At 38.1% G+C, this 24747-nt stretch overlaps 1 protein-coding gene across 1 annotated transcript; it reads right to left on the bottom strand.

Annotated features, from left to right (window-relative positions):
- Positions 1–54: 54 nt before the first annotated feature.
- mapkap1 (MAPK associated protein 1) lies at positions 55–23786 on the bottom strand. Its single transcript, XM_053339943.1, has 12 exons — positions 23621–23786; positions 20489–20991; positions 15828–15917; positions 14713–14861; positions 14201–14373; positions 13930–14106; positions 13089–13198; positions 7386–7493; positions 7104–7244; positions 4258–4395; positions 2895–2992; positions 55–899 (listed from the first exon to the last, which is right to left on the bottom strand). The coding sequence occupies exons 2-12, from the start codon at positions 20778–20780 to the stop codon at positions 777–779; spliced, it is 1599 nt and encodes a 532-aa protein (XP_053195918.1). The 5' UTR covers positions 20781–20991; positions 23621–23786; the 3' UTR covers positions 55–776.
- Between the last annotated feature and the right edge of the window lie 961 nt (positions 23787–24747).

The raw sequence follows: 24747 nt of genomic DNA, 5'->3' as shown, positions 1-24747 counted from the left end.
CCATCACTAACACTAATCTGACTATTTCTCTTAGCTGCTGCTGCTGCTGCTGTGTCTTCAAAGCTTTCACCTAAAAAAAAAATGTCATGATGATAACAGCCTTCCTAAACACCCTGAATCAACACTACTCATAGATCATTTCCAAGGATTTGCTTATCTGGATTGAAGGCAGGAGGGAAATAATGTGTTTAAAAATCCAGGCAGGACTATTTTATTTTTGTGTCATAATTTCAAATCCTGAATGCAAAATGTCTTATAATTCATTGCAGTTAAATGACATTAAAAATGTGATGCTTTCTTTTTCACTGCTGTTGTATTAGATCAGTTAAAGATGAAGACAGAAGCAAAGATTTAGTTTGTAGCTTTGATTCATGTTTGTTGGGTGTATATAACCAACTTGAAGCTGTACAAATCCATCCTAGAGGACGGAGCTTAAATTCAGAGGCAGTGAATGAACAAAAAAAAAATGACGGCAACATGACATCCAAAACCCTCTGTTCTTGTCTTTTTCTTTTTGTTTTTTTTAGAAAAAGAATAAGAAATGTTTTTGCATGTGGACTCCTCTCTGGTGCGTAGCATCAGCTGATGCAGAGACAGACACGTCACATGTCTCTGACCGTCTTCTTCTTCTCCTCTGTCCTCGTGAAAAGTGACTTTCCTTTGTCACTCTCCTTTTCATATCAAGCCTGAGACTGTCTGTGTATAAGACTGTCAGGCTTGGTGTGTGTGTGTGTGTCTCTGTGTGACAGACAGGTGGCTGAGCAGCTTCAGTCTCTCTACTGGCCGGTCTTCTTCTCCTTCTGGAAACTGAAGCTGGTCCTCCGGCTCAGTTTACGCTGCTTCTGAGCAAAGTAGTCGGCCCTCGAAGAGCTGGCCCGAGACTCCAGGATATAGTTCACCTGTGGATGGAAAGATATTATGAAATATTACATCATCACAGAAACACTGTAAGCAGGTTTAAATATTCATTTAACAACTACAACTCCTCCTGTGTACTGTCTGCACGAAGTATAAACACATAATCAATGGCTGACAATAACAGTTACATTAAATATGTCTTCATATTTTAAATATGATAAAAGTCAGTAATCCCTTTTAAATCTCTACTTAAAATATACTGTTATTGGAGAGCCTTTCCTGATTTCATTTGAGTTGTATCTTTTTATCTATCTCCTGCTTTTATGTTTTTTCCTGTACTAACTTTCTGCTGCCTTGTGAAGCACTTTGAAATGTGGTTTAACCACTCTACAAATAAATATTATTATAATACAAAATGAAGACTTTTAATAATTATCATAATTTGCCAAAAAATGTATTCTTATTCAGTGGAAAAGTGAATCAGCTCGTAGTTTGAATATGTTTTTAAACCCCTTAGGCACACCTAATGACGGATGAGAATTATGGTCATGGAGAGATTTATGTGGAGGCCTTTATTTTATTTTCTTGTTTGAAGGAATTATGATCATGGTTTTAAATTTGGACCTTTACTTTTTGTTTTGTTTGTTGGCGTTTGGCGTTTGCCATTAGCTCCTTTTCTTGCATTTGTTGTTTCGACTATTTGTTTCTGTTAACATATTGTGCAGCTGGTGTATGTATGATGTGAATATACTTCTAGAAAAATGAAAATATAACATATTTATTTATATACAAAGTGTGTGTTGATTTATTTTCTTCATTAATGCTTCACAACATATCTTTCTGCTAACACTTCCTGCTTAGTCAGCAGTGTACAAACAGTTAACACAACATAATGTTTATTAATGTATTCATCAGAAACTACAGCCCCTCCTGTTAGTGGAGGCTGCTGTAGAAACACATAATGAATGAGAATATGATAAAACACAGCTGACTTATATGAAATATATCTTCATTATTAATGACATCTGCTGTTAATAATCACAGGGGGAAGCTCTTATTAAATCCTAAATGTAACCAAACACTTGGCTTTTTAAAGATGAGCTGCACTGCCCTCACATCAGACATTAACTGTTTTTATTATAAAAATCAACTATTTGTGAATCAATTCAGAATTGTAAAAGATTAGAATTTTGATTCTTATGCAAATCAAATGCACAAGTTTAAGTAATATTAACACAAGACAGCTTACACATAATATAAACATAATATCACTATCTCTAAACTAGGACATTTCTACTAACATCAAGCAGGCATAGAGCAACATTAACATCAGTTTGGAGTCATGTTTATAATGTAAATATGAGAATAATATGCTCCACTATGTTCACCAGCTGATCTGACCAGCTCTGAGAGGAAGTGCACAGCTGGTTCATCACAATAAGTGACATTTTTATTCTTATACACAGTGATTGGGTGGGTTGTTGGGTGGATGATCATCATAAAATTAATCTCTATTAAAATGTGTTCTGGAGACTTGAGGTTATCACACTAGCATAAAGTTGAGGGACTCACAAGGTTCAGATTAAACAATATAGCCTCACGTGCTTCAAGCTGCTGACACACTGAATCCTACATTTCCCATCATGCAGCTCAGCAGTATCTTTTCCTGAGACTCTCACTGCCTTTGTCTTTAAAAGTCCACTCCTCCAGTTTGTAACACAGGCTTCTGTTTGAGTCCAGAGCTGAGACTGAAGAATAATGCAGCACAATAAACCAGTCAAACCTCACTACACTGAAATAAGTAGAACTATAAAGAATATTAGTAAAGTACTGCTACATTCAAATGTCACTTTAGTACAATATGTACATCTGTGTACCGACTGGTCTTCCATCAGTTTCAGTCTCTGCTGCTACTTACTCTGTCATATCCAGCAGATGTCACTAAATGATATCTGAATGACAACAAATGGCTCATAAAAAGCTGAATCATGAGCTGGAAGAGTTTTTCATGCTCTAACTCTAAACACAGAACTCACCTTTAGCACTATTTCATTGACAGTAGCAGCATCAGACTCAAAGTAAAGAGGCTTGTAGTCATGGTTGCTAAGATACGTGACCTTAAATATGGCGTGACCTGTAACACACAGAGGAAACATGCTTAATGAGACTGACACAGACAGTGATCACTCTATACATCATCCCTTCTTCACATGTCAGCTGAGGAAGATGACTGATGATGAAAAACTATTTGTAAATAATAATAATAAAAAGACATCAGGTTCTTCACGGGGCATAAATTTATTAAGATTTTATAAAATGTCAAATTGATTTGGCAGGCTCAGTTCTGTGGATTATCATGTGAGAAGAAGATTCTATAATAAGCCAAAGACTGTCACCAGATTTAATATGAAAATATATTTACATGACAAAAAAAGGGCAAAGTGAATTTTCACAGTGTGTCAGTGTATTCATTCCTTCACTGGCTATGTCAGCTCTAACATGATCAAATGTAATCCAGTTACCTGAGACAGATCCTGTTTAACACCCAGCATGCAACACACACTGCAGAGATGACCTGAGTCCACCCTTAACATCCACATAGATTGTATTAATGGATCTGTATCAGCTGTGATGCTGCAAGATTCCACTGTTAGAATTTAGGCAGAGTTTACACCTGCTATATACATCTGGATCCATGAGCCTTTGCATTTAAACCTCATACAGTACTAATAAGGACTTATGTTATCTTTATTCTACCTACTTTGAAATTGGATATGTTGTGGAAGGGTGTCATTTATTTTATGAGGGAAGACATAAAGTTACTGCTGCTACTTGCATCTTTAGCTAACAGGAAAAGGTGGAGTTAGGTCACCTTTTTAAACTTCCTGGGTAGATGTTCTTCACGGACTGCATATACACCTACCCAGAGAAACCTCCAGATGTGGTGACTGCTCTGTCTGATTGCACATCACATCCTCAGTACATTTACAACAGCATTAACCCATATCTAGATATAGAGAGTATTTAGGTGGAAGGTGTGAATGGGATCTTAGTGTGTGAAAGTGACCTGATAGTTTTGAACAGGAACAGGACCAAGTAGCTTATGAAAAACACTATTTATTGGTCATCAGCTGTTATTTCAATATAAAGTCCAATCAACATTTAGGTATTAAGGATGAGGACTTAATGAGAGACAGCTGGAGTCACTTCTTCTACCTCCGTGAAATATCATGTACGACACACTCTGACTTTCAGCCTTCTTCAGCCTGCTTATTATTTTATAGTAAGACCTTGCTATATAAGCAAACAGCTGCTAAACTCTTAACAGAATGATTTACTGTGTTTGCATGATGAAATGTTGACATGATAAGTGACTCTCTGTCTCCATGGTCCACTTACTGGGGCTTCTCTCCTCTACAAGGTCACAGGCACAGAGGTGGTCTGAGTCGATAGAGATGGGTTTCTGTCGAATCCAGAACTTAGTGCTGGCCTTCTGATTGGTGACGGGATCAATCTCCACTTTCTCTCCTGAAACGCCTGCAGAGGATCATATATGTCACAAATACAGTCACACATGATAAGCTCTCATTGTTACACTGCTGAATTACAATATACAACAGGCTGTGAGTCAGTTTGGTTCAGACTACTGTAGTATAGGTTGACACATTTATGACATTCATGGTTCCCAGTGGATGAATACTACTGATGTTGCTCTGACTTTTCCTCTAGTGCCACCATGAGTTTGATGACATTTAATGCAGACATCTATGTTCTATAATACTGCTGGACATTTTCTGACTTTTCATCTAACGCCACCAAAATTTCAATATTTCAATACTTTGGTTTGTGATTTAAGACTAGGGCCGACCAATACTGGATTTTTGAGGCCGATGCCAATATTGATATTAGGGAGTAAAAAAATTCCAATATCGATAATCTTATATAGGCTACACAGAATATGTACATAAACACACTTATATCAGCACGTATCGGACGATATAAACACCAATACCAATATATATCTGTGATAGGCCAATATCGGCCGATAATAATCGATTGAGCGATTTATCAATCTGGCTCTACTTAAAACCTGCAAAACTATTCCTTTAGCTTCAGATGTACTTTGTATTGAGTGCTAATTAACACTCTAAACACACTAAACTAACATGGTAACCATCATACCTAAACATCAGCATGTTAGCATTGTCATATAGCATGTAGCTGTGCCTAAGTACATCCTCACAGTGCTATAACATGGCTGTAGACTCATGTTGACTGTTACATATTGGTAAATATTGTATAAGCACTGTGCTGATGCTGCATCCTCTGTGAAGCTGATGTGCACTTGTACATTCTTTGTAAAGCCAAGTTTGATTTAAGTCGCAGTTTATTATCATTTAAAACAAGTAAAGAGGAAAGTGAACAGCATGTGAGGGCCTGTGAAACAGGGGAGCTCGACAGAATGGGGACACCTCAAGCTCATCAAAGCCAGCAGTGGTGACAGTTGTGTGTTTATATTATAGAGTATCTCTCTGTGTGAATGTGGTTATAGGCTTTGTATTGAGTGCACGTCCATGATCTTTATTAAAGTCACAGAGTTAAGGATTACAGAGCCAAACACAGACACACAGCATACACAGCTGCTGCTGCTGTATAGCAGGCTCGTCAGCTGACAATCACATCACTGAAAGTGAGGATTGGAAAATAAAGAGACATGAAATAAAGCCAGCTGTCAATCAAAAGACAGGTATGACTGTCTCACTGGGACACTGATGCTGTTCATCCTCATGCAGGTCTGAGAAAGGATGAACTATTAGTAGCTGCGAACACTGTGTCTGCTCTAATGATGCATTCCATTTACCTCGGAGGTTGGACTTTGGAGCTGGGCATGACGTCACACCTGAGTTTGAATCATGTCAGTTTAGAAGTCAGAAAACCATTTCTAGCCAGGTTAGCCAGTGATAGCAATACCATCTGATAACAACACATAGCAACATGTCCACTAGTGCAGGGTATTGTTTAAAAAAATGATACCAGTAACAATCCAAGTACCCTTAAAGTGATACTGATACCAACCGAGTACTTAATTCAGTAACCCATTCTACATTTAGTGCTCTGTCTTTAATCTGGTGTAACAGTGTGTAGTGTAGACACACTTTAGAGTGTTTAGGTGGCATCTTGACTGCGGCTTCACTACAACAGACAGGTTGTAGCTGCTGTGGCAGTGGGCCAATCACATGTTGCATTAAACTGAAAAACATGTGCGTTGATTGGCTGTGAACAAGTCCATACAGTCATATTTTCTAGCTCTGGGTGCAAAAAGGATGGATTGTAGGTATTGTTTGACGGGAGACATTTCCATACTACTCGGTATAGATTTATTTTGGGTACTGATACCCAGCTTTAATGTCCACATATAGAAGTTGGACAGTGCTGTGTGTGCGACTGATTTAATGAGACACAAATAAGACAAAACTTCTAATAAACAGGATATTACTACAACTTTCACACTGTTGATGTACGGAGCAGCGATCACGGATTTTGAGGTCGGGGCTGGTGAGTATGTGCGACCTTCTGAGACAGAAATCTGACTTCAGAGGGAATTCCAGATGAGATTTCCAACTTGCGAGTACAAATGGAACACACCATAATGTACACTGCTACTGTTAGCTCGTCTGACTAACTTACAACCTAGAGTAGTGACCCAAGTCTTCTAAGATCAAGAATGAGCATTAACATCAGCTAACTACATTATCTTTCGAGTTCTGTTAGAACAAACTGGTATAATATGGTAACACTAAATATCTCTACCCTGCAATTCAAGAACATCACTTTATGTTAATGTCTTCTATGAAGATCATCACATGGTGAGGACTTCTTCCCTTTTAGCTATAACTGAAATCTTACAGTATCATTACACATCAATGAGTTAGCATATGATTTATGTAGCCATCAAATGCATATTTAGAACACCTTTCATTAAAATGCTAACCTGATAATCCAACCAACTTAATCTACTAACCAACTACAGCTAATAACATCTGCTAGCACTAGTTGTCATTAAAGAAAGAAGAATTCAAATGAAGGATCCATTGTTTAGAGTAGTACATCTACTGACTGTGTCATTGTAACCAGCAAACAATCAATATATGACATATTTGTAGATCTACTGTGTGACTTTAGTGTTCTACAAGGAGAGAAAGCATTGTTTGTGTTGAGGTTAGCCTGCAGTCAGCAGGATGTACCTAGCTGGACATCTGTGGTGAAGCGCAGCTTGTGGATCATACTGATCTTGAAGGACTTATAGTGGTGACTGCTCAGCATGTCTTGGACTGTGGTGATGTCAATAGGGGGGTCTTCCTCTGAGCTCTCCTCACCCCTAGAGCCTGGAGAAAGAAGAAGGACACATAAACTTTAGTCTGGATTTTGACATATAGTAGAACTTGAGTGTGACTCATTCAGGACCCAAACTAAATCCTACATCTGCTGTCAGGTCAGAGGTGAAGTAAGACTGGTACTGGACTTACTGTTTTCTCTGACCAGGCAGAACTCCAGGGTGCTCTGGTTCTCCAGTGTAGAGTCCAGATCCACTGCCACGTTTGGCTCCGTCTGCTTCTCCAGACGATACAAGGGTCCTGTTGGTGAAAGATGGAGTCAGACCACAGCAACACAACTACATTTTCTTTGTGTTAGTTGGAAGACCGCAGTCGTTCTTGTTGATGCTCCATCTTAAGAGATAATTCTGTTATTTCAGCTTAGTTTGTGGCCATAAGTCTGGTCACATATCTTATAAAGGTTTTAGAATGATCTATTTTATTGTCTATTCATCATAATTTACATGTGTGTCTGAAAAGTGAAAAGTTTTGACCTCCGTGATTAGCCGTTTTCTGGCTCCTGTCACACTCATCATAGACCAATGTTACCTTGGTGACTGCAGTTCACCTCCAGCTCAGCTCCAGCCTCTTTTGGCAGCCCAACAAAAGCTTGTATTCAGTCTGTTCTCTCTCTGTCCATTATTAGATTCCTAGACTTTCCTGTAATGTGGACCCACTTTTGTTTGACCTCTTCAGGTCAAGTAAAGCAAGATACAATTACCTGCACTCTGTAATGAAATACTGCCTGACCTGGATGAGATGGTTTTACTTTTGTTGGCTGCTATGTGTATTGCTGTATAAGCTAGTAGCTCATGTGGAAATCCATAAGAGACTTGAAGAACTTGACTGTGATTGAATGGATATGTCTGAGACGAGCCAGTAGATTTGCTCTCCCATGAATGACAATGTTGCAGTTTTGTAAAAGTACATGAAAGTGAACCCAACAGGGTCAAAGAAGGGTGAGCTGGGCTGCTCACTCCTTTCACTTTTCCCACCACAAAAGGCTACACACACACACTCTTTTTTTAAATTGTCTGACCAATACTGTGATTGAAATTTAAATCATTTTCTGTAAATTAAAATCCAAGCTTTCATGGTCTGCCTAGTATTAAATAAGATCCAGCCATCAATGCATCTGAAAACTGATAAACATACACAGATATAAAATGATGCAATTGTTTGATGTTGAGGTCTCAGGGTTCAAACAAGTCCATCACAGAAAAGTCAGATTTTAAATACACTTGGTTCATATTTATTAAGATATGATGTCAGCAGTATATATAGAACATCCTTAAGGTCTGTGTAAAGTAAGTTCTGAGTTTGACATACCATAGAAAAGTGTGCTGTTAAGCACCCTGCCAAATTTGAATGGTTAAAAAAATTGCCAAATATATGAAATCAAGCCATTTTCTCTGCTTCCAAATGCTTTGAGCGAATCCGCCAAACGCACCAAAACCACGCTCCCTGACAATAATCAACTAGCAATCACATATCATCACCGCAACCTGAAAAATGGATACTACGTCTACGAGCTGTCTTCTGCCAACTCAGCTCTACATGTTCGTGCCATAAGAGCCAGAATCAAGCTGTGAGCCAGAGGACAGTGACTTACCTAAGAGTGAACCCCAGTCCTCTCAGCCTTCAACACAGTGGTTATTTTCTTTCTCCCATTTAAAAGTTAGCAATGTGTTTTGCCATCTAGCATAGTCTTACGTTAGCCAAATAAAGCTAGGCTACAGAATAAAATGTATTTTGTCACTTTAACAGATAACTTGGCTTAGTCTCTACAGCCACAGATCAAACTAGCAGGCATCATGTCAATTTTTGCATATTACTGAATATATATGTGCACCATTATCAATATTATACTACACTTAAAGTCTGTGTAAAATAAGAATAAATATGTGTTCTGAGTTTGACATATCACAGAAAAGTGTGTTGTTAACTACCCTGCCAAATTTGAATTATTAAAAATATCGCCAAATATATGAAATTAGGCTTCAAAGTTGTGTAAAACTTTCTTTCTCTGCTACCAAACGCTGTGGGAGTTCGCTGAAACCCCGCCCCCTACCAAGTGTCATCTGTCAATCAAAGTCACCACCTCTACCAGAAACATGGATGCTATGTCTGAGAGCTTTCTGCTGCTAGCTCAGCGGCTAACTCAGCTGCTAGCTCAGCGGCTAACTCAGCTGCTAGCTCGGCAGCTAACTCAGCTAACTGGCTAACTGTAGACTGTAGTAGTAGTAGTAGTGTGCACTGAATGTATTTATACCTCTACAGCAGCAGGGGCGGGTTTATGCTAATCATGTGATTTTCAGACCCGCCCACTAAATCCTGAACACAGAAATCTTGAAACACAGTTTGTGAAGCCTAACTCCACAATTCAAATCTAAATGGTTGAAATGCTTTTTACACCTTTTTTAGAAATACATTTATGACCTATTTAATGTGTTTAGAAGAAAATGTCTGAATTCACTTTACACTGTCTTTAAGGACAACTGAACACATGTATTATCAGTTTAATTCAACTAGGCCTACATAGTACAGTATAATTAGAAGCCATGTTAAATCTATTGAAAACAGCTAAATGGATGGCCAGTGATGGTCATAATGACAAACTGCTCGTTTCCTCCCAAGAGTATTGACCTATTCACTTCTGACAGTGTTGAAATGTTAGCAGCTTGAACTATCATTAGCTTCAAACGGACAGACAATGAATATAAAGATCCTCCTCTTCTACTGTGATTATAGGACCACAGCACATATATTTAAAGTAATAGTTTGACATTTTGGGAATAGGCTCATTGTTTTACAGTGGTTATGTTCTGGCCTATTTGTTGGTTGGGACTACAGGAAGTTACTGCTTCCAGACTAGATACAATCAACCCAAACAATACAACAGCTTGTTACAATGTCTTGTAACAGACAACATATAATGTGTTCATTAGTGAGCATTAGAGGTGTGAGTAGGTGGATCTTGTTAAAGCCAGGCAGGCTGTTTCCACCTGCTTCCTTTCTTTAGATGAACTAGAAATAAACATGTATTCTTTATGCTAAGCTGCAGGCTCTAGCCTCATAGTGACAGTGCTGATATGAGTATGTGTATTTCCCAAAATGTCTACTCCTCAGCATCACAGCCGACCATTTAACAACCAGTGCTATTGTGTTTTTAAAAATGGATGTAATTTTCACCACTGTTCCATTGCTTTCTATTTATTTCCCTACTGTAATCAAATCAAACCAATTAGAAGACTACTGAAGCTCACTTGAGCTGTGCAAATCCATTAAAATCCACATCAAGTCTGTATTAAATTTTTACAATGTAATCATTGTCATTATTCCTATGTAGGAATGCAATAAGTGCAGATTGATATGAATAATTTAATAAGAATAATGTAACTATGATCATCACATTTCCTCTTAGTTGTTTTATTTTATTTTCCTCTTATCATCTCTTCTAACATTTCTGGTTTTACCCACTTTTTTATAGTGCATTTATTTGATTTATTATTTATTTTTCTTATTATTATGATTATTATTGTTATTGTTATTTTAAATAAAGTTTGATCAATTGAGTGATATAACGGATTAAACTAATTACAACATTTTGCTATTTAATTTTCTTAAAATACAGAAATAAATGGAAATGAATGGAGGAACAACAGAAACTATAAATTAAAATGAAATGTACCATATGAATTTGAAAACATGAAGTCTACAAAATGTGTAGTAGACGTATAAGCAAATCATTGGGATGGCCCTTTAATTTGGACATGTGCTATGTTGAAGGAAATAACTTTTGCTGTGATGTACTGTGAGTGAGCAAATTGTACATTGTTATTTATGAAACATGTTTTAAACCTGCTTTCAGCATCCTACAGTCCACATGTGCATAATCTATGTGGAGAGGTTGAAACAGAAAATATGATGTACAAACATCAAGCACACACTCACTTTCCAGCCTCTGGCAGCTCATTTGCAGTTCAAACACAGCCCATCATCTGAGACCCAGCCATCACCACCTACCCAAATGTCACTACAGTTTGCCTGATAATGTGCACAAGCATCATTCAATACTCCCTTATCTGCTGGCACAGGCCACATTGTTTTATATTCCACTGCAGCTTTCCAGCACATCATATTTATTTCACAGCTTCTTCCAGTCAACTGTCATGCCTGCTCTTTACATCCATGTTTCTGCCAGGATCGGAAACTAAATTAGTAATATTTCTTCATGATGTTGGCTTAAATTTTAGAATTTGATTTTTGTGTGCTTTAAAGTGTTGTGGGGGGGTGGGGGGGTGGGGGGGGGGGGGGGGTGGATGGAGAAGAAAACAGTTTGTGAGTCAGGAAAAGGAGGACGGCACTATAAAAAGGTATGATATGATGAGGCATGTGAACACTACAGACCTATTTACAGCAAGTTTAACAGCTGCACACAGGCTGATGCTAAGCTCTTTAAAATACAATAACCCTATTAGAGCCTCAACTAACCATTATTTTCATTATCAGTTCATCTCTACTTTATTTTCTCAATTAATCTATTAGTTTTTTGGTCCATAACATGCCAGAAATGTTTTTGGAAAACTGTTTTCCAAAGCCTAAGATGATGTCCTCAAATGTCCAAAACACAGAAATCCTGTAAACTGTCACAAAGGACTAAAGGAAGTAAAGGGTATGTTGTAGACAGACTCCGGTCCGCATCCGGACCGCGGGACAACTATCTGCGGACCCTGGTCTAATCTTAAAAAAAGAAAAATCTTGCATGAAATATTATTATTATTAAATGTGAGTGTTTGCGCGAGTCGGAATGATCCGTTTTATCGCTGGTATGGATGTGTGACTCCAGTCCTTCACCGTGTGTATTTTGGTCTCCATGCCAACAATGCACTGATAGGCTGTGACTTGTTGGGCAAGCGCAGTTGCAGCATGACCCACATTTTTCTATATGACTTTATAGTTATGATGTCTTCAGTGTTGGTTCTGTAGTTCTTTAGTTTCTACCTCGTTAGAATACTTTATTGTTGGAATATATCCATAAACAATACAAATATTTGGAAATAAAGATGACATTTTGCTACTAACAGAAGGTGACACTAACAACACTAGTATTATATCAGCAGCTATGTATGGAGCTGATCACATTGTGTCAGTGAATCACATGATTACTATGCCAGTGAGAAGACACATATAATTATTCCAACACAGCAACAGTGCAGCACCTTGAACTGTCCTTGTAAAAAGAGAATGTGTGGAAGTGAGAGAGAAGAGGAAGAATGTGTGTGAATACAGTAAATGATCAATACTCATCTAAATGTAAATGAGACAACAGCTTTCTCTTCAGTGTGTGTGTGTGTGTGATGTGAGGGTGTACACACATACAGTTTGTGTGTGTGTAGACAGTAGGGAGGTTAAGTTACATTTGATATTGACAATCGGCTGCACCCTCATCACCATTTTTTATATATGGATCCTCCTCTAGACATACAGACAGGTGACTAATGAAAGGAAAAGCCAACATAAAGTGTCTTGGTTAGGAGCTGGTTGGTTTTAAATGCAGCTCCAATTTTATATCTCACTGAGGTGTTTATTAGAATTAAAGTAAACTTCAAACCGTTTTATTTGTCCTCCACATTGTACAAAAGTAAAACTAATTAACTAATTCTAATTATTAGCTACTTTACTTGCTTCCAAACCTCTTGACAGGCTTCAGCTGCTTGATAAGCAACTAATAATGAGAATCAGGTGTGTTAGAGTGAGGAGAAACCTAAAACATGCAGGAGCAGGGTTGGAGAACACTGATCTATAGCTTTCATAGTGACACTAAAAACAGATGTGTCTGCTGTGTTAACTTACCTGAGCCTTTCTGTGAGCCTTTCCTCTTCTTGAGTGCTTTCTGGAGAATTTCCTTCATGGTTACCTTCAGACTGTCCACAGGGATTAGAGAGAATCCATGAGCAGCATTTCTAGAATGGAAAACAAAAGACAGGAACGTTAAAGGATGCAGATCTATCTCAGTCGTCCGGACAGAAAAGTGTAATAAACATCACTTAACTAGACCTGGAACAGCCACCTGGCTGCTCATACTGATGGCTTCTTCAGTTCTGACTCAATACACACATATGGAGCTCTGGCTTCAATAACAATAAACTGCCACTTACATTTGAAGAAGAGGGGGTCTTATTTTCAAAGACTGTACAGTTCTGTGTTCACAATCAATCACAAAAGCCTGTTACTATACTGAATTTAATGTCTATTGATATTTTAAAAAATAAAAATAATTTTACTATATTGTATTTGATATGTTTATTAATATTTTTTTATTCAAAAGCCTTTTACTATATTGTATTCGATATGTTTATTGATATTATATTGTATTTTTATTTGTAATCATCTGTTAATGTTAGTTATCGTCTGTACTGCTTTGGTAATATAGATTTATGATCTGTCATGCCAATAAAGATTATTTAAATTGAATTTGTTGCATGATACATACAAAATATTTGTTTGGAAACATCACAGAAGTTTTCAGATGCTGTCAGTATGTGGTTCAGTATGTGGTTCAGTTTGGATATATGTTCATATTTACACAGTGCAAACAGTATGATGCTGCACATGAACACAGTCCTGGAATCATGAGCAGGATACCACAACATCTTCATATTCATGTACATATGAATTATTTCCATACACTTACATTCTTACAAACAGCGACTGTCTGGAAGCGAGGCCAGGTGAGGAGTATTTCTCCACCAGGGCCAGAGTGCTGAAACCAAACTTGTGGATGGGCTCGTTGGAGTCCAGTGGAGGGAAGTCGGTGTCCACCTCGCCATCGTCCTCCGCAATGTGGAGGCAGTATGCATTCACATTCTCACTGTGGAGAGACACGGAGCGAGAAAGAAGAAGAGTGTGTCACACAGAAATGGACGTTCTGATGAAAACTGCTGTTGAAATGTGTTTGGACTCACTTGAGTTTAGGTTCTCGTCCCTCGCCTGTGTACTGCCAGCAGATGAGGCCGATGAGGTCGTGGACGCGGGCGTTGGCGATGGTTACCACTGTCATTGGGTGAACTTTCTCCTGAGCTATTTGCATTGAGAGGTAGACGTCTATCTTTTTTGTAGCCGTTGTGCCGATGTGGCCCTGAGAGGTGAACAAGAGACAGGGAGAAAAAAAAACCTGATTACAGACAGTAGAGGGATAACATGGCAAATACTGACAAAGCACAACAGCTGATTAAACACAGACGGAATATACAAGCAGACAGGCAGAAGAGTAAGTGTGTGTAAGTTTATTCAGTATTAATTCAGCCACTTCAATCTGTTCAAATCCGTATCTATGGTGATATGATGGTGCATTAAGATCACATTTACCATTCATATTAACTTAACCTTCCTGCCTAGTTTTCCTTCTCTACAAAATGATTTGAATGATTATTTAAGAAGAAGATACTGGAGGACATAAGTGTGGGTAAAAACTCACCTTGCCATCAAATTTGGAGTATTCATTGAAGGGGTTGTTGAGCTGCTGGGGACACTGCTCCAGCCGCAGTGAGAGGGTGGATTTGGTACCTGTTGTCCGAGGTCTGTCTTTGAAGTCTCGCTTTTCAAACAAGGAGCCTAGATCCTCGACTGAACAGGAAGACGCAGAGCACAAAACACTTGGTTATTTTCTCATCCATTTATTACTGCCACTATTCTGGATGCTGTAAATTATACCTGATTATGGAAGGAGTGAGTATATCCATATCTCTATATCCAGTGCTAATACTTTGACTGGATTTTCGGAGCTGATGCCGATACCAATATTAGGATGTAAAAACAACTCTGATAATGATATATCAGCTGGTAATTGTACATAAAATGCATATTTTTTGCAATGTGGTTATCAAACACTTGTGACAAAGATATGTAATGAAGGTGATGATATTTTACATTTACATTTTTATCTATAAACTTTATTGTAGAAAATGAGTGCACTGAAACAGTAATACAGTAACAGTAATTAAATAATTATAAATTACTGTAAATAATAAAACACATACAAGAAGAAAGACGTATATTAAACTTGAATTAAGAAAAAGTATCAAATATACAAAAAATGCTGTCTATATAACAAAAAATTAAATATCGGTCCATATTAGACAACATATATGCAGATACTGATATATCTGTGATGGCCAATATTGGCCGATAATATCAACTGACCGTTATATGGGTCAGGCTCTATTGGCAACCACTGGCCTCAAATATAAATCAAGTTTTTATTGTTTATTGGTTTTTTTATGCTTATATCTTTATAACATTTATGTCTTTTATATTGATGCTTTTACTTTGTAGCACTTTGAGATTTGTTTTAAATAAAATGTATTTTTACTATTAATTAGTGGATTCAAAGTGTAATTACTGTTTAATATAATATTGTAGAAAACATTATAGGATATAATGTCTCAGCAGCCTTTTCATTTAGAATATACTTTAAAAACAGTACTAAGTGAAAAGTAAAAGGTAGGAGTTTTCTATAAAGTTAGCAGTGAAAAAAGGCTTTAATCTGATATTTGAATATGCATTGCATTTAAAATGGAATGAGAACACTACCTGATTGGGAGGAAGACCTCTCCTTCCACTGAATGTTTTTACATTTGATTTGGTTCTGTCGTTCTTTCCTTAGCCTTTCAAGTCTTTGGGCTGAAAAAAAGAGAACAATTGTTAGATTTCAGTCACATTCAAACAAGCTAAAAATGGTCTCTGAAAACCTGCTGGTAGGGGGAAAAAGTCAGCATTAGGTAAAACACACCATTAATATATCTGTACACTTTGGTTCAAAAGCATTCAATGGGTTTGTGAGAGCAAAAGGTAAGACATAGAGACCAAAGTGACTGACATGAGCCATCTCAGTGCACAGATACTTATGTTATATAAAACTTGTATAATGGTTGTTCCCTCTCATCTTACCAGCAGCCCCGGGTTTGTCTCGGCTGTCCTGCTGGAGTCCTGATGAGACAGCCGCAGCCACAGGTCACTCTCAGTCAGTCTGAAAGGATTGTAGCTTTCTACCCCACAACCCACAACCATGACCAGCACTCCACCAAACTCACTAGAAAACAACCAAGAGAGCCAAAAGGAGACAACACCGTCTACCTTTGGACTCCCTCTAAACACCAAAGCAAACCACGCTGACCTTCAAAATAAAAGCACTCTCTTCATTTGATTCCAACTCACTATGCTTCATTTTTTTTTAGATGTTAACACACCCGCATCCCAGCCTTACACACACTGTACTCATTTGATGATCTGAGGTTGATTATAACACCAAACCTTGTATTCTGACATTTACTTTGAAATGTAAAACAGACCAATAGTTGCTGCCTAGTGTAAAGAAAACATTAAAGTAATATGTATTCACTTTGTTTTTCAGACAAACATAGCGACCACTTTTCTGTGTTAGGGAAAAATAAACAGTAGGTATGTTTCCATCCAAATTTAGTACAAATTTTCACTGGATTTTCAGAAAGTTGATGAAATAAACAGCTGTCTAGTCTGTGCTATTAAAACAGACATAGAAAAAGGAGAGGACACAATATTACAGTGACATGATGATAGAGATATATTATTTCCACACAGAGCTCGAGTTTGTGTCTGTTTCCTTCAGCCAAATATAACTATTTTATTTTATTTTACTTAATTTTTTCATTGTCTTCACTCACAGGTTTTTTATGCACAAAATGAAGATGTGAATAAAAGCAGGTGGATGGAAACACACCTAATCACTCTGTCTGCCTGCACACACTCACATCAAACACAGCTAAAAAGTTAATAGACAGGGTGACCAAAAGTCACACAGAAAAACCACAAAAAGTGAGCAGATGAAACAGAAACAACGGGAACACTCTGAGCTTCAGCAGCAACAGTGTTTACCAGGCTGGGAGAAAGTACACATGTGAATACTTTATGATTTCAAACTCATAACACAGGCAATAATAATTCACCTTGTTGGCAGTAGCAGGTTTTGTATGGGCAGGAAGACACTCTGCAGGCTGCAATTGTGTTTGTAGCAGTGGTTGGTCAGTCTACATACACATGACTATCTGTGGAAGGGTATTGCATTCACTTGAAAATAATAAAAAAGCTCTGTTTGTCTGAATTAACAACATCATTTTTTCTGTTTTTCTAACACATTTTTCCTATTTGTCTGAATTAACAAGATAATTTTTCCTGTTTTTCTGAATTAACAAGATTTTTTTAAAAACAGGAACAATTTATCTTGTTAATTTAGAAAAACAGGAAAAAATATTCAGAAATAAGAGGAACAATGTTCTTGTTAATTCAGAAAATGTGAATGAAGTGAATGCAACACTCTTCTGTAATTATCGGACTAACTTCAGTCACTTCAGTTTTTTCTCTTACATCAGCATCTAACTGACTGATGCTTAATAAGCCTAATATTATAATTCATAACAATGTAATCATTTCTTTGTAATAAAACAATGCATGAAGCCCTAGGTAGAACTTCTAAGCCTCGTTCTAATTCAACCATTGGATTTGGAGCATTGCAGATGTAGCTAAGTGATTGGTTCATTCGCATTAAAGGGAAACTCCAGTTTATTAAAAGTTGGGTTTCATTTTCATACACAGCTGCTCACATCTGAGAACGCAGTGATATCACAAGGTCTAGCCATTCAACAAACAGGAGCAGTCAGGTGATCAGACAGGAAACAAACTACTTCATCTGGAGGTCAAACTTAAAGTGTGTCCACAGACTGAGTGCACATGTTCAAAGTGAAAGCAGGAAGTTGCTCTGTAAACTGATAGATGATTATTTGGAATAATTTCATCATTCACTCTTTGTTTTCTCTTTTACAGCAGGGCTTGAATTTCAGTGTAAGACTCCAGGTATTGCACATAGTTCTGACACTTCTAATGTGGGACATTCCTGCACACATTTACAGCTATGATGTATAATGTTCTATTCTGTCCACCCCATTAACATACATGAGGAGGGCAATATATTAACACCATTCAATATGATGCACCTCAGTACACCACCAGTAGAATCATCACTTCTTTGACAATGTTAACAAAACTGAAAATGTATTAAATTGAAAAAAGTAGAATTTATAGCAGAGCTGTTGTATTGGATTAAATTAGATTGTACAGGTGTATCTAATGAATAGGTCAGTGACTGTAGTTCAGAGAATATAACTACTTAAGTATATAATAAAAAAACAAATTACTATATAACAGGGTGTATACAGGTATAAACAAGTTAAATTTAAGACTTTTTAAGACCTTTTAATACCACTTCTAAATGAAATTTAAGACCAAACGTACGATGGAAATACAGTAATATTTCCAAGTAAACACACTGACAGTATGGTAAAATGACAAATGACGGTTGAGTTTAAGAACATCGGCTAAATGTGTGTCATGCAAAAAGATCACAAAAATGTCATCACTGTCCTAAATTAAATTACTGCGGCTGTACTAAGTGGTGGTGGTGTGACTCCTCATGTATGTTAATGGAGTGGACACAATATTAGGAAAATCTCTCAATAATGAACATAAAGCTGAATTTTCACCTTCTTGTCAAAAAATGTATAAACTTCATAAATGTAGAATTTATAGCAGAGCTGCTGTATTGGATTAAATTAGATTGGAAGCCAGTGAGTCTATTTTATATAGTTAACTTATTCTCTGAACTATATTACAAGTTATCTAGTATTATACAGTTAAGTAGTTATATTCAGCTTCAGTAGCGTCATGTTTTTGTTGAATGCCTCACTCTCTCTCTTCAGTTCTGTTGAATGAGAAACCTCTGAGTGACTTAAAATTGATGTTGTGTAACATCAGCTGATAAAACGCGCAGCACCACAGCATAGTGTATAGTAACGTCACAGTTACCTGTCTGAGGATTAACGTTGTTAATGTTGACATCACATGGAGCTGTTTTCATTAGTTTTGCGGGCTCCGCTGTTTTTTTCTGAGCAGGTTCTTCCTCAGATGATGTAGATTTATGTTTTAACCAGCGGTCTGTGTTTGTTCCTTAAACTTAATATCACTGTTAGCTTGTCTGTGTTATGCTAGCGGGAGGTGCAGAGAGCTACAGGTGTGTTCAGGGTCGCAGGGACAGTCGGACACAGCGGTTCCGGCCCGCTGCAGACGTTGGTTGAACATTAATACATCGCTGTAAATGTGTGCGGGAATTTCCCGCATTATAAGTGTTGGATTTGCGGGAATCAATTAAATTGTGCGCAATACCCGCAATCCCGCGCTGAAATTCAGGCCCTGAATACACACTGCCAGGCACCGATCGTAACCAAGAGTATTCATTCCTGTCTAGCCATTTGTGATTGAACTTGCATTTCCCCATGTTTAAGTCGAGTGGCTATCAGTGCTGAATTAGGCCCACCTGTAGATGCTTTGGCCTACGCCATCAAGAGCTGCGCAATACGAGCTGCGCAGTAGACTACGCTCTGACCTAACCATAGACAACGCAGCACCGGAGAAAAAATATTCGACCTAACAAAACAGATTGCCCGCATTTTCGCGGCGACGAGACTCAAATATTTAAGACCCAAGCAATCTGAATTTAAGACAATTTAATACTTTTTAAGGCCTTATTTTCATGAAAATTGATTTACGACTTTTTAAGACTTTTTAAGGACCCGCGGCCACCCTGATATAATATAGTTCATAAAATACCTTAAATTGAAGGAGAGTGACAAAATACAATCGGTGGTACAAATAGAACAAGGTAAGAATTGCAGTCCCTTCCTATATGAAGCATTTACGGGGGGGGGGCTTTTGCTTCCAGCTAGTCTGATTGTCTGACTGCTCACTCTGAATGGCTCCTAATAGCTGCACCAACTGTGTGTGAATACTGGTTCCTTACTGATGAGCAGGTTAACACCCTGTGTGGTAGCTCCTGTCATCAGCGTATGAATGTGTGTGAATGGATGAATGGGACGTATAGTGTAAACATACTCTGATCAGCACTACTTACCTCACAGCAACTGATAAAACTCAATGAATCTAACCCCAAACTTTCCACCTGTGCAGCAACAATCTTCAACAGCACACAATTTAAGTTGAGCTTCACTGAACCCCTGGCCAAGATTAGACACACAACCCATCCAAACAGCAGCAGTACAGGCTTTCTGGCTGCCCCCCCCCCCCTCCACCATAATGCCAGAGAAGGGAGAGGTGCACCTAACAGAAAGCCTGCCCTGCTGATCAGTCTCACCAGGAGCTGAGCCTACCTGTGTTGGATCGCCGGCGGATACCAAAGTCCCAGCTAGAGGTGATGTCCATGGACTGGGAGAGATCGCAGGCGTGGTTGTCCGTCACGCTGCCGCCGCCTCCGCCCCCGTCGCTCAGGGAGGCCGACCCCGTTGACCCACAGCTGCTGCCGGGCACCAGAGCCAGCTGGCACTTCTCCAGATCCACATCCTGGTCTATGAGTACCATCTCACACATTCCTGTATCATCACTGGTCACATGAGACTGTCTAATGTGGGCCAGGATAATGGCTGGATTGTCCAAGAAAGCCATTTCGTCTCCTTTTAAAGTCCGGTTCAGGGCTGTGGATGTAGTCTGTTTCCGTCTTCACCCTTTTGGCTTGTACAGCAGAGGACTCCCCCGAATCTCAGTCTCTCTGGGAGACTGTTAAAGCAGTGTCTGATGACAAGTGAAGAGCAGTCATCACTTCCATCTCCTGTTCTTGGTTATTGTCTCTGCTTCAAGCTAGGAATGGAGCCAGTACCTGTAAGAGGACACATTACAATCATTACATGATGCTGAATTCAACTTAAAGATTACAATTAAAAAACTATTAGAAAATGCATGTATAAACATTAGAATGTTTGTTAAAATAGAATATATAATACAAACTGTATTATATATTCTATGTTATGGAAGCGTATTGCATTCACTACACTCTTTGAAAGAAATATAGATTAATAGAGGCACCCACAGAGCACAATAGAAATCTATCAGGCTAATAGCATCATACTTTCAATATTAGCTTGATGTAAATAGAGGCATTCCTAGATTTAAATAAGTGTCTACAATATCTGTCTCTCAAGTGTTACATAGTAAACTAAATAAAATGATAACCTCACTTAAAATAATGCACACATAATGCAGATGTGAATAAAGAGCACAGGAATTCATTCATGCCTGAAGACAACACGACAACAATAAACAAACAATCAAAGGAACGGTGTGATACTGAAGTCCTCATCCAGGATCCAGTGTGTCAATCCAAAACAGTCCTCAGCACAGGAGGAAAGAGTCAATGTGACCTCCTCTATGAGCAGCTGTCACATGACCACATACAGTCTATGATTACAACTGTATAGATTGAGTTTAATCTGAAGTAGGGTTGTAGTGTAGTGTAGTTAGAAATGTATCTGCTGGATGTTTCAGTATGTAAAGGGAGCTATTGTGAAGAGCTTCATTTTTCTTTGTTACGTTGTTTCATTGGTCCAGGAACTGTTTAACCTTTAGGAGATGTGCACCCCTACCTACACTTTTGGACCTCTTCATGTCATAATTTTGATGATGAAGAAAGATGATGTGCACAACATTAAAGTCAAGGTTAATCTATATATCTCCCTTAAAGTGTTAGGTCCTACAGTATCTATGCATGGTACAGTAACTTGAACAGTAAATATTAGGAGGAAAGTGACAAGACCTGTCAGTGTGGCCAGTATATTCTGCTATTAAAGGTGAGGAGGGAGCTGCATCTCTGCATCTTTAGAACAACTAATCATTACTTTCCAGATTCATTGATTCGTTGTTTTGTCTAAAACATTTACTGATCAACAGTCAACATCCCAACATGGATATTCAAGTATACTATCATAGAGGACTAAAAGAAAACAGGAAATATTCATATTTGAGAAGCTGGAACTAGGATCATTTGGACATTTTGGTCATCCACCAAACAGAAGATCATTGGTTCGATTCCCAGTTTCTCCACATGTCAGTGTGTCCTTGGGCAAGATACTTAACCCCAAATTGCTCCCGATGGCTGCAACAATGGTGTGTGGATGTGTGTGAATGTTGGTTCTCTTGATGAGCTACCTGCATGGTAGCTCCTGTCATCAGTGTATGAATGTGTGTGAATGTGTGAATGAGACATGTAGTGTAAAAGTGCTTTGAGTGATCATAATGACTAGAAAAGCTCTATACAAGTACGGTCCATTTAACATTGAACTAACTGATTAGTCAGCTAATCGTTGCAGCTCTAGATGACATTGGCAACAACATATGAAACATCTGAATCTCAAAAGTATGTGGTTAATTTGTCACATTGTCCAAGTAGTCTGCAATAGACAGAAGTAAAGCACAGCCTGATGGAGACCAGAGATTTAGGTATGTTGACCAATGTGGGTAACACAGGCCTGCAAAACAGTAACAGTCAGCCTACAGTCTAAATTTACAATACTGGTCCTTATGTAGATTACTCATACACTCACTTCATGTATAATACATATCTCCTGCCAGTGTGTTATTAGGAGCAGCTTGCATTCACTCACCAGTTAAATGAATGATTGTGTGTAGTCAAAATATTAATGGTGTTGTCAGTGACTCCTCAGACCTGGTGTCAGCCATGACTGAACATTAGTATAGAACAATAAACCCAATCCCTCTTTACAAATGAGACGCTGGAATTGTCCTGAGTGTTTACACTGTGGACACTAAGCTGTTGATCGTTACAACACATAGCAGTGACCAGAGAGCCAGGGCAAAACAATCCTACCTACCTGAACTGCGTGCGTGCGTGCGTGTTCGTGTGCGTGTGTTAAAAGATGCTCAAACACAAAACAGGGGCAGGAAACAGTTAATGTAAGCGAACAAACACCACACAAACAACCACATGTAGCTAAAAATCATGTGTAGTGTGGGCTTTATTTCATATTTAAACAGCAAGTTAATTTTAATGAGCTTTTCCAAGGGGAAGCTAAGTGGGGCTAATGCTAAGCTATCAAAACAATGCGACGTGAAGTTTCTGTTCCGTTGCTTGAAACTGGAAAATACACTGTAACACATTGCATTGACATACGGTTCTTCTAAAGAAGGAAGTGTCTTATATTAAATGATACTCTGAAACACTCTCACCCAGCTGCCCGGTTGGCTAACGATAGTGGTGATTCCCGACAGCTAGGTTGACGTTAGCTTACTTTGTGTTTCCTAGCTTTTCCTGACCTTCGCTACCTGCCTTTAACCCCCTTCACATTATTAGGTTAGTGTACACTTGTTGAAAGTAGAGATCATGTACAGGGCATATGTATTGGTTTCAGGCTGTGAAAACATTAAACTATGAATGTTTAGGCTAGCTGCTATCAGAGCCTCCGACAGTTAGTTAGTTTATGTCAGTGTCTCACCTTTAGAAGTCACATCCGATGAAGGAAAGAAATGTCCACAATGCCCCATTTCATCTACACACACTCCGAACTGTGGAAATAACTCGTTTAATTTATAATACATATATATAAATTGCATAATAATTTGGCAAAATCATAATACAACTGCAAGTCAATGCAGTGGCTGTTGCTACATTCTGTTAGCCGGAGCAGCTCGATTTTACTTCCGGTTCTTTCTTTTCAGAATAAAAGGCACTAGAAGGATTTAGAAGGATTTATGCTGTTCTGCAGAGATTCATGTTAATCACCAAACTGCACCCAAACCACACATGATAAAACTGCTCTATATACATATTTTCTCTACTTACAATCAGAGAAATGTGTCAGATTAATCCTAACTTTCTCTTCCTCTCTGGGAATGAATGTGTATTATTACTGTGGTGACGTCATTAAGAGCGTGTCATCACAGGCTAAAGTGAGACAATAAAAGCTTTAAATCAAAATGTTAATTCACCTCAGCATCCAATTCATTTCTCTTTAGAATTGAGTCTAGTCATTAAATAAATACTCATATAACATGATACATTTTTAATCACTTCATTGTGATGAAATATTAATTCTTCTGACTTTTTGTCAACAATTATTTAAATTTTAAATTCACAATAGCAACTTTTATTTTTAAACAAATGTTTATTGCAAGTCATTTTTACCAATTTTAATGTCCTTGAGTATTCACAGTTCAATGTCAGTAAATATTGTACAGTTAGTATTGGACTATAAGCGAGTTACAAGCCTTCACAGGTAGAGGTGTGGTTACAGCAATGGTTGGTGTGGTCTGTGTGTGGTGGTGGGGCCCAATGTGATATCTTTTCATGGGGCCCCAAATCCCTGGTGACGCCCCTGCTTGTGACACTCACATAGCAGTTCAAACTATCTCCACAGAGCATAAGATAGTGTATCGCTTATGAATCGACTATTAAATGCATTTAGTATATTTATCTTTAGTACTTTAATTATATTTAGCAGGTAGGCCTAATACTTCTACTTAAGTAGGATTTCAAATGCAGGACCTTCACTTGTACATAGTAGTTTAGATACTTGTACATAAGTATGGGATCTGAACTCTTCCACCACTGTGTACGACTTCT

The sequence above is a fragment of the Scomber japonicus genome, chromosome 19 (assembly GCF_027409825.1).
Source record: "Scomber japonicus isolate fScoJap1 chromosome 19, fScoJap1.pri, whole genome shotgun sequence".
In the NCBI taxonomy this organism is placed as follows: domain Eukaryota; kingdom Metazoa; phylum Chordata; class Actinopteri; order Scombriformes; family Scombridae; genus Scomber; species Scomber japonicus.
Note: the sequence above shows the minus strand (reverse complement) of the source record. Positions and strands in the feature narration are given on the sequence as shown.

What these genes read in the sequence shown, in the direction of transcription:
- mapkap1 (XM_053339943.1), bottom strand. Translation starts at nt 20,780, where the DNA reads ATGGCTTTCTTGGACAATCCAGCCATTATCCTGGCCCACATTAGACAG. An exon ending in CACCACAGATGTCCAGCTAG is followed by an intron (nt 4,396 to 7,103) that starts GTACATCCTGCT and finishes GATCCTCTGCAG; the next exon opens with GCGTTTCAGGAGAGAAAGTG. An exon ending in TCAATGAAATAGTGCTAAAG is followed by an intron (nt 900 to 2,894) that starts GTGAGTTCTGTG and finishes TTCCATCCACAG; the next exon opens with GTGAACTATATCCTGGAGTC.